The 9,985-nt window shown below is 51.6% G+C and overlaps 2 protein-coding genes across 2 annotated transcripts; one reads left to right on the top strand and one right to left on the bottom strand.

Moving 5' to 3' along the window:
- Nucleotides 1-632: 632 nt before the first annotated feature.
- Nucleotides 633-2,986, bottom strand: MICOS13 (mitochondrial contact site and cristae organizing system subunit 13). The gene is made up of 4 exons (XM_061466632.1): nt 2,811-2,986; nt 1,791-1,947; nt 1,369-1,420; nt 633-834 (listed from the first exon to the last, which is right to left on the bottom strand). The coding sequence occupies exons 1-4, from the start codon at nt 2,984-2,986 to the stop codon at nt 737-739; spliced, it is 483 nt and encodes a 160-aa protein (XP_061322616.1). The 3' UTR covers nt 633-736.
- Nucleotides 2,957-8,463, top strand: HSD11B1L (hydroxysteroid 11-beta dehydrogenase 1 like). The gene is made up of 8 exons (XM_061466749.1): nt 2,957-3,085; nt 4,682-4,860; nt 5,162-5,292; nt 5,877-5,988; nt 6,234-6,325; nt 6,672-6,765; nt 7,516-7,681; nt 7,917-8,463. The coding sequence occupies exons 2-8, from the start codon at nt 4,776-4,778 to the stop codon at nt 8,086-8,088; spliced, it is 852 nt and encodes a 283-aa protein (XP_061322733.1). The 5' UTR covers nt 2,957-3,085; nt 4,682-4,775; the 3' UTR covers nt 8,089-8,463.
- The last annotated feature ends 1,522 nt before the right edge of the window (nt 8,464-9,985 follow it).

Genomic DNA, 9,985 nt, shown 5'->3' with positions numbered 1-9,985 from the left:
TCAGCCAAAATCATTCAGATGGTTTTAAATGTCTGGTAAAGGAATCAGAACCAAACAAGTGATTGTAATACCCACCTTACTCACTGCCCTTAGTGACTGCAGCTGGAGGGAGGCTGAGCAATGGAAGGACAATTTCCAGCCCAGCCCCAACCCTTCTGGTCCTTAAAATGAAACCAAGTGAAGCACAAAACCTCTATGCTGACAAAAGCAAAGTCATTGCAATCAGAGGCAGACTAATCCTGCCTGAGAAGCAAAGCCTGATGTGGTGCAGCACTCGGGTTACTACAGCTAATGCTAATCTCCCATCACAAACTTACCAACTCCCTTCTAGTACACTCATCAACAAGAAGTACTGCAACTAGCAGTGGTTACTCCCAGTTGTGTAACAAGTCACAGAAGCAGCTTTCACCTCACTAACGTGCTCTATCTGGCAGAGGCACTCCAGCATATATTCTGTTCTCTCTTGTTGGCTTGGCTTGCATCAGAGGGTGTTCAGAAGCACAGCACCACCAGTTCAGTTCAGCAGCTTCAGAGCAGGGGCTGCACTTCAGCACAGGGCCACCACTTCATGACCACTGGTGAGAGAACACCATTATCCCAGTCCTAGGCCAGAACCAACCCAGATACAAATGGAAATTCCAAAGTCTTTTATTGCAGCCCTGCCGAAGGCTGGACTCGGCCTCATCCCACAGCCAACATGGGACGGAGAGAATCACAACCCTGGAGAATGGGGACGCTATTTGACAAGGTCCTTCACGTACTTCCAGCCTTCTGCAGTGTATTCACAGGCCCTGGTGGGAGCCACGGACAAGGCAGACATCACCATCCGTACTCCTGCAGGGAGAGCAGAGCACAGTTATCCCCAGAGCATCCTTCCAGCCACATTTCCTAATGTTATTCTAGCATTGGAGATCTCTTTAAACACAGAGAGAAAGATCTAGCTCCAGCTCAGAAGCTTTCAAGCACACTGAGGCCTGAATGATTTCTTGGGTTAGGTTTTATTGCTCAGTAGCACTCGGGACACAAGGAAATCCCAACTTAGGACCTGTGTAAGGGATAGACAGTTGAACCAAAGGACTGAGCTAACTTCCATCGCACTTCCAGCTCTGCCATGGGTGACGTTGGAGATGTCACAGTATTTGTGGACGGTGTTCCTTCCCAATTACATGAAATCAAGTCCAAAGTCACTCAATGTGTCAGTAGCAAAACCTGGAGCTTCCTTAGTCCCAATGCTCCTTCCACCAGGCTGGAACATCTATCGCCTCCTTCCCCATCATTCCATTTAGCACGGTATTGAAACAAGACTGGTATAAGCTACAACCCTCCTGGCCCTTGCTCCTTTCACAGTTGGGTGTGAAGTTATTTTACCTTTATTCCAGGAATCGGAAGGGGAAAACTCAAGTTTTGGAATAGGTGGGAGCTAGAAAGAGAGAAGAGAGAGGAAATATCAGCACTCAAGGGGTTTCCCTTATAACAGGATCCACATCACCTTGACCTCAGGTCTCAAAGACACTGGGATGCCTACTCTTCATGAGTCCCAAATGGGATCAGACATGAGGCTTAAAGCTGCTCCTTCCCCCATTACAATGCAGGGCAAAAGGCAGGACTCCTGAAAACCCATCTCTCCCCTACATTTCAAGTTTCATCCTCCTTCCATTTCAATGCTCACCAAAACATTTTCAATGCTTCAACAGCAAAATTCCCACCGGCATCACTGGAACCGCAATATCACCCCAGTGTTCTCTCCCCCTCATTCCGAGGACGTGGTTGTGTGGCTTCACAGCCCTTACCTCCCAGCCTGTGTAACTTATCCACTCCTGGATGGCTGGAGGCAGTGCTGCCTGAGCTTTCCTGAAGGCTTCAGCACCTTGTGTGCCGCTGCCCAGCAGCCCCTGGTCGTACGCCACATACACAGCACCCCCAGCCAGGCCTCCTTTGATGACAAACCTGCAGGAATCCAAAGCAGCAACAGTTCAGTCCCTGTTATAACTATCAATGCATCTCTCAATGACCATCAAAGGGAGGTTATTGATAAATCTGAGGGTCACCAATACTCCAATGGCTCTTGCTGTCTTCACAGAATACATGGGTTGGGTTGAAGGGACCTTAAAGCTCCTCCAGCCCCAGACCCTGCCACTAGCAGGGACCCCTTCCACTGGAGCAGCTTGCTCCAAGCCCCTGTGTCCAACCTGCCCTTGAACACTGCCAGGGATGGGGCAGCCACAGCTTCTCTGGGCACCCTGTGTCAGCGCCTCAGCACCCTCCCAGGGAAAGCTTCTGCCTAAGAGCTCATCTCAGTCTCCCCTCTGGCAGGTTCAAGCCATTCCCCTTGCCCTGTCCCTACAGGCCCTTGTCCCAAGCTCCTCTCCAGGTTTCCTGCAGCCCCTTTTGGCACCGGAAGGCTACTATAGCACATATATATATACATATAAACCACACAGAGCCATTGAGAGGCAAGAGAGAGCCAACATCAAACCCATGCACTCACGAGTGTTTGGGGAAAGGGGATTTCCCCGTTCTCCATCCACCTCTCCCATTCTCTCCCTTCCCCGGTCCCTGTGCTCCGCGGCTGCTCCCTCGGCAGCCAAACGCTGCCGAACCCACCGGACACACGTGGAGCCGCTGCCGGCGGAGGCCGCGGCGCCGCACGGGGTCAAGGGCGCTACAAGGCCGAGCCGGGCGCCTGGACACAGGGCCGGGGGAAGCCCCCGGGGGCGGTGAGCGGCGGCTGCGGGGCGCTGCGGGGCCCGGGGCGAAAGGGGGGGGACGCGAACCCTCGGTCCAGGGCTCCGCGGGGAGCGGGGACTCACTTGAGCACGGGGACGAGCCTGGCGGCCATGACGGCGGCGGCGGGGGGGCGGTGGGAACTGGTCACGTGGCACGGGAAGCCCCGCCCCCGCGAGGTGCCATGGCAACGGGGCGGGGCCGCGCTGAGGGGAGCGGCTGAGGGGGCGGTGGGGGCTGCGGCCGTGCTCTGTCGCGACATGTCGGGAGCTGGGATCGCGCTGTCTCAGCCCCGCTGCTTTCTGTCGGCACCGCCGCTTGGCCGCTGTGCTGCGGAGTGAGGAGCCCCGGTTACCCCGAGGTACGGCCCGCTGCGGCGGCTGCGGTCGGCGCTGGGTCTCCGGGCTTTAATCCCAAGGCAGGTTCGGAGCAGGCCGCGTGTGGTGCTTTGTGCGCCTTGAAGCGAGCAGGAGATGGGCTGGAGTGCTGCCGTCCTCCTGCTGCTGACAGGGAATGAAATGGGGATGGGCAGGAATGAGAATGGATGGAAATAGAAGCCATGTGCTAGCAAACACGTTCTGCTTTTAACTTAAGCTTCAAGATCTATATTAGAACCTTTCAGCTATTCAGCGTCACACTTGTTCCCTATATGTTCCCTGGTTGTCTTCTCCAGGCCACACTCCTGCAAAGAACTCAGGCCATGGTCATCTGTGTACCCTGGGTAAGACTGGGAATCCCATTCCCTCACTAAGCATTGGGCACATCCTCCCGTGCTGCCCCCCAAACAGCCCTAATTGTGTGCAGAACAAGTGAGTTTTGCAGAAGACACCTCCCAGAGCTGTGCAAAACCTCCTCTGTTTGCTATATTCTGGCTACTAAAAGGTGTGTGAAGACAGCAACCCTCACAGAGAGCCAGCCTGGTTTATGGTGCTCTCCTTAGGAAGGGGATGCTGGTGGTGTCCGGAAGTTTTGGTCCCAACTTAAGGTTTGGTGGGACAAATCCAGGTGGAAATCCCTCACCTGTCCCCCTGCCTCAGCCACCACTGGGTAATGCAAGCATGGCAGAGCCCAGCTGGGTGTGATCTGTCAGCTCCATTTGCTCTCTGTTGTAAAGTCTTGGGGGCAGCTGCAGGTAACGTTCTTTTGGACAAGAGAGGATCATTTATTCATTTTACTTTCTTTTTATTACCTTTTACTGTTAAGATTGGATGTGTTTTTACATCAAATGTGCCGATGAGAACCTGGATGCAGCAATGCAGAATAGCAAAGGCTTTGACTGTGAACTTAGACTGTCAGCTCATGGTTGAAATGAGGACCTGGTGCTGACTCCACAAGTGCCGTGTTGCACTGGGGACATGCATTTTCCAACCCTAACTGTTCTATGAGTCTGCCTTGGGAGACATGGTTTAGTGTGTGGTGTCTTTGGCCATGCAGGGCGTTGGAACTGGATGACCTTAAGGTCCTTTCCAACCTAAACCGTGCTATGATTCTATGATTTTCAGGGTAATTCCCCCAGTCCAGTTAATTTAAGACACATTGAATGGCACAAGCAGCTGTCCTGGAGCAAGTGGAAGCTGAGGAAAGACTCATTGAGCAAGACAGGAAGATCAAGGAGATGATTTTGGGAGCTATTCTGCTTCCTGTCCTCTTTGGATCCCTCCTCTCGTCCAAGAGCAGGTTTCAGTCTCTCCAGGGTTGCTCCCTCTGGGCAGGGAGTTGCACTGCATGGCACAGCCAAGCCCTGCCCTTTCTTGGGAACATGTGAACCATTCCCAGGACTGGTGTTCCCTGCCTTCCACAGGCACACAACAGCTTTGCAGCTTCTTATCAAAGTGCTGATTGTCCCTGTCCTCACTGTCTTCCATTCCTGACAAAGGTGGCTCCCTGTGGACTCTCAGTTCTTCCCAGCTCCTCTCTGCTAAGCAGGACACAAAAGGTCTTTCCATGTCTCTTGCAGGTTGGCTTCCAGCCTCAGAGGAAGGAGATTGCAGTATTTGGGCTGGAGCCCTCAGCTTCAAGGCTTCACCTTGCTCTTCACAACGTGGAGGGATATGAAGCCCATTGGAAAAGTGCTTTGTGCTGCAGCGTTTGTAATTGGGTTCCTTGCTGTCTTCTGGAAAGATTCCTTTAAGCCAGGTAGGCTCAGCAAGGGGGATCATTCGAAACTGGAATGGAAATCACAGGAGAGAAACCCTGACTGGTGGTCTCATTCCTGCCCGGAGTCTTACCAGAGCTGGGAGCTTCATTCCCAGAAATAAAGGGAAGCTTGAAACAAAGAGGAAGACAAAATCTTCTGACAGCATTTCTAAGGGATCCTGCTGTCTTGGGGGGGGAATGACCTGTACTTTGCCAGTTACACCCTTCTGCTTTAGAGCTCTGCCAATAGTTGCTTCCTTCACTTACTTCTCTCTCTCTTATTCTCTTTCCCATATACAAGAGAGCTTGTCTGGTGCCCGTGTCCTCCTGACTGGAGCCAGTGCTGGCATTGGAGAGCAGATGGCGTATCATTATGCCAGATTTGGTGCTGAAATAGTTTTGACTGCTCGGAGGGAAGCTGTGCTGCAGAAGGTAAGAACTTCCTGCTGGGGGGGAAGACAAAGAGATGTGCACTTGTACCCGAAAACCCCACCACCACCACCAAAGTAGTTGTCAGTGGGATAGATTCTCCTTCAGAGCTGCTGTTGAACAAAACCAGCTTAGTTACTGGTAGTGTTTCAGCAAAAAGCTAAACTGTGTGTCATTACTGGGCATCCTCACATCCTCGCAAAGGAGCTATGAAAGATGAACACTGCTAGAGCCTTGCTAGGTATTCTGGCAGAAAAAGAACTTAATGTAAAGCCTAAGCCTTATTCCAGCAGAGTTCTCCAGAAGAAGACTCTCTTTTTCAGGTGAATCTTGATCCTTTTCCAAAGTAGAGTGAATCTGCATCCTGCTAAGAGTTAACTGTCTGGTTAAACAAAGTCTGGATGCCAAATGAGCTCTCAGTGGGCTGAATAGAGCTAGATTTAAAGTTAAAGTGTGTTTCTGTTCAGAATTGACTCTCACTGACTGTGCATGATGGGGAAACCCCAGTGGCTTAGAGTGTCCTTACTTCTGTTCTCCCCGCTCCCAGTCCATGGTGTTTAACCTTTGGCTGTGTGTTCTTCTTCAAGGTGATGGAGAAGTGCCTGACACTTGGAGCAAAGAAAATATTTTATATCCCTGCAGATATGTCAAACCCTTTAGAGCCTGAAAAGGTGGTTCAGTTTGCTGTCCAAAAGCTGGGTAAGCAGCTGGGCATCTCTTTTGGCTTCCAATATACAGACAGTTCTCATTCCTATAGGAGCTTTCTGCTTCAGTTTCCCCATGTTCCTCGCTGGGAGGGATACTCAGGACTGGGGTTGTGGGGTTTGGCAGTTCCAGTCTGGGTGTAACTGTCTTTTAGCTGCTTTTTATGCTGGAGGAGAAGAGTGTGGAGAAAGGACTGGTTGGGGCTGGCCCCTTGCTTTGAGTGCTTCCCCTGTCCACAGGGGGCCTGGATTACCTGGTGCTGAACCACATTGGCATGACCCGTTTCCAGATGTGGGATGGAGATGTGGAGTACACCCGCTGGCTCATGCAGGTGAGGATTCCCAGCAGGAAGAGCTCACCTGGAACTGGGTGAGTCTGGCTTCTCCTGGGATGGCTTTGGGAAGCTCAAAGGCAAATTCAAGCCTGTGGCAATGGTTGAGAGCAAACCTTTTCTTTCATTGGTGTTTCAAGGGGTTTCAAGGCTTCGTTACTGATTTGCTCCAGTGTTGTATGTGGGGGGGGGGAAATGTCTGGGAAGAACTTCATTTCTCTCCTTCCTTCTGTCCTTCTTATCTCCCATTAGCCCAGGGACTGATGGAAGCTGCTTCTGGCTCATGCTGACCTTCCCTCCAAACCCTCCTGCTTCTTCCATGTCTACTTTTCCCATTCCATTCCAGGTGAATTTCTTCAGTTACGTGGCACTCGCAACAGCAGCTCTGCCCACCCTGGAGAAGAATCAAGGCTCTCTGGTGGTTGTTTCTTCCCTCACAGGTTGGTGACTTTAACTGCCATACCGTTGGTCTTGTGGACATGGTGGTTCCCAACACGTCGTGTTTCCCTGTGTCCTTCAACCCCTCAACCCCTTTTCAAGCTGTGCATTTTATAGCAGCAAACAGGACAGTGGCTGCTCTTGTTTTCTGGAGACCTTCATTGTGTGGCAAAGGAACATTGCTCTTTATTCACCATGTGCCCAGATCTGCTTCCTTGGCTCCTGCCCCTCACAGCCAGGCCCATCCCTCCTGTGTTTCTATCATCTCCCTACTCTAAAACCTTCTGGCTTTGGCCATCAGGAGGCTGCTGAGTAGCTGCACTGCCTGTTTGGGATGGAAAAGCAAGAGAAAGGCTTCAGTGTGCACTCCAGGGAGCTGCATCACCATACACAGCTTCAGGCTTGTCCCTGCCCTGTGCCCTGACGTGCCCTGGTATCACGGTCCACGTGTTTGCGTGTCATGGGGAGGGAAGGCTGCAGCAGAGCAGCTTTTTAGCGCAGCGTGGACCTGGTTACTGGGTAAGTTGAAAGACAATTCCTTCCTTTCTCCAGGAGGTGGCTCCTGTGCTGGGATGCGCTCCCACAACCGGCTGGAATTGCCTCAGTGCCTATTTGTGACTAGAAATAGAGGCGAACTCACCCAAACCAAACATGGGTCGATGATGCAGGATGATCCAGATTCCCCCTCCATGGCACCATCCTCCTTCTAGCCAGTCTCCCGGTGTTTTCCATTCTTTCCTTTTCCTTCCCAGGGAAAATCCCCACTCCCTTCACCACTTCTTACTCTGCCACCAAGTTCGCCCTGGATGGATTCTTCACCTCGCTGCGCCACGAGCTCTCCATGCAGAAGAAGAACATCTCAGTCACACTCTGCATCCTGGGCCTGATCGACACTGAATCGGCCTTGGAGAGCACCAGGTACGTGTGGGGAGGAGGCTGGGATGGAGCAAAACCTGCACCACAACCGCTTTATGGGGGGGGTGAGCCTCCATTCGGATGTGTAACGGGATGAGTTCACCTCTTGGGTGCATCGTGGGGGTTCTGTGTCCACCTCAACGTGAGCATGTTGAACGCTGGGGGGTCAGTGTGCACAGGCACACCCCCTGCCATGGGCTGCCTGGCTGGGGGTGATGCTCTGGCTGTTTGCTTCCAGGGGGAAGGTGTCTCTTTCTGCTTCTCCTGCTCCCGATGCGGCGCTCGCCATCATCCAGGGGGGAGCCATGCGTGTGAGGGAGGTTTTCTACCCAGGCTGGCTGCACCTCGTGTGCTGCCTCGGGGTGCTCTTCCCCTGTGACCCCATTCTACAGAGCTTCTACAGTCCTTAGGGAGGCCCAGGCTCCTCTCCTATCCCTTCGAATCCCATTCCTGCCCTGGTGGTGGCAAAGTACCATTAGCTCTTTCCAAAAGACTCTTGCTGGGCTCCCTCTAATCCTACCTCAGCCACATGGTGCTCCCAGTTCACTCCATCTTAGTCCTCCACCATCTCCCCTCCTTCAGCCTCACCTCATCTCTGGTTTTACCACCTCCAGCCTTCCCTCAGCTCCAGCTTTAAGCTCGGTTTTACAGCAGGTCCTGGAATGCCTGGGCATTCCTGGGCCATCCTCCTCCACCACTTCATGGGTTTGGGGGATTCTGTGAAACTTCTTGTTTCTTAGAAATAGAATTTTCGTGGTGATTTTAATTAAACTATTTTTTCTATGGGTGTTGGTGTCACATGTTGGTGCTTCCAGGCTGGGACCTGGCCTCTGGGCACAGGCCCTGGGGTAGATGTTTGCTCTTGTTAAATCAGCTCTTCCTTGCTGTAAATGCCACGATGGGTTCATGATTCCTGCATTGGAGAAAGAACACAGAGGGAATTCTTCCCTAACACATTATTCCTAGGAATATATGTCATGGTAGCTAAGAAAAAGCAGGTTTTGCTTGAATCCTCCTGGGCTGGGGCTGGATAGAAGCTCCTCCATGGACTCCTCAGTGGCTGAGGGGATGGTTATGGTGTTGCTCCTTAATCCTGAAGGAACTTTAAGGAGCTTTGAAAACTGAATATTGTGTAGGAACAGGTTAACAGTGTTGGAATTGATTGGAATAGCTAAATAGTGCTTTAAGCCCAGGCCTAAAGTAGAGTATGGAGCTAAGGAAGAAGTTCTTCCCTATGAGGCTGGTGGACAGCAAAGCTGTGGCTGTCCCATCCCTGGCAGTGTTCAAGGCCAGGTTGGACACGGGCTTGGAGCAAGCTGCTCCAGTGGAAGGGGTCCCTGCCCGTGGCAGGGGTTGGGGCTGGAGGAGCTTTAAGGTCCCTTCAACCCAAACCAAGCTGGGATTCCACGATCCCTCCCCTATGAAAGGCTTTGGAATGTGACCGCGTTTCCCTCCCTGCAGGGCTTTGCTGAGTGTCCCCCGCGGCAGCCCCAGCTCAGAGCAGCTCGACCAGGACGTTCTTTACCAAGTAAAACTTTTATTAAATAAATTTAAGATCTTTGTTTTTGACCAGAGTTAAGGAATTTGACACTGACGAAGCTTTAGCGCAACATCGTCCAGTCCCACCAGTAACTGCGAGGGAAGAAACGCTCTTTGAAAGCCACTTGGCCCGGGATGGCCCAAAAAAGTCCTTTTTATTCCTCACTTTTGCACTTGTTGGTCCTTTTTTTTCTTTTTTTTTGTGTGTGTGTGTGTATTTTTTTTCTTTTTTTGTTTTTTTCCTTTTTTTTTCTTTTTTTCTTTTGTTCAAAATTAGATTCAGTTTAAACCTCAGGAAATTCCTTGTAGCAGAAATAAAGTCCATTGTACAAATCACGTCCGGAATAGATGTTAAGTATAAAAATGGTATTTACAATCAGTAAACATGGACTAGAGGAACAGGAGCCTCGCACGGCCCCACTCAGCTCTCGAGGGAGAGGTGAAGGTCCAAACAGTGCCACAAACACAAGGGCAGCTGGAAGGGGATGACTCGAGGGTCTCTGATGTCCCCATAGCGCACTTCAGCATCAAGCATCGCCCCTTCTTCCCCCCCCCCCCCCCCAGCCCACCCCCTGAACGCAGACACACGCACACACACACACACACACACACACACACAGAGGAATGTTCTCAGTACCTTATCAAACTAGAATAGTGAAGCTAATCATTCCCAAGGTTGGGATTGTTGGTTTTTCTTTCCTTAGTTTGGTCGAAACAGAACGAGAGTGGTTGAAGTTGGTCCAGGGTTGGGCCTTGTCCATTGTGACA

The sequence above is a fragment of the Pezoporus flaviventris genome, unplaced genomic scaffold (assembly GCF_033815535.1).
Source record: "Pezoporus flaviventris isolate CSIRO_AGI_PZ_B2104156 unplaced genomic scaffold, CSIRO_AGI_Pfla_v1 ptg000043l, whole genome shotgun sequence".
Lineage (NCBI taxonomy): Eukaryota > Metazoa > Chordata > Aves > Psittaciformes > Psittacidae > Pezoporus > Pezoporus flaviventris.
The sequence above is the reverse complement of the archived record's forward strand: the minus strand, read 5'-3'. Positions and strand labels throughout refer to the sequence as shown.

Excerpts from the sequence above, each read along its gene's own strand:
- HSD11B1L (XM_061466749.1), top strand. The coding sequence starts at position 4,776 with ATGAAGCCCATTGGAAAAGTGCTTTGTGCTGCAGCGTTTGTAATTGGG. Across the intron at positions 5,293-5,876 it reads GGGAAGCTGTGCTGCAGAAG|GTGATGGAGAAGTGCCTGAC; the intron begins GTAAGAACTTCC and ends TTCTTCTTCAAG. Across the intron at positions 6,766-7,515 it reads GGTTGTTTCTTCCCTCACAG|GGAAAATCCCCACTCCCTTC; the intron begins GTTGGTGACTTT and ends TTTCCTTCCCAG.
- MICOS13 (XM_061466632.1), bottom strand. The coding sequence starts at position 2,986 with ATGTCGCGACAGAGCACGGCCGCAGCCCCCACCGCCCCCTCAGCCGCT. Across the intron at positions 1,948-2,810 it reads AGGCTCGTCCCCGTGCTCAA|GTTTGTCATCAAAGGAGGCC; the intron begins GTGAGTCCCCGC and ends GGATTCCTGCAG. Across the intron at positions 1,421-1,790 it reads TAAGTTACACAGGCTGGGAG|CTCCCACCTATTCCAAAACT; the intron begins GTAAGGGCTGTG and ends CTCTCTTTCTAG.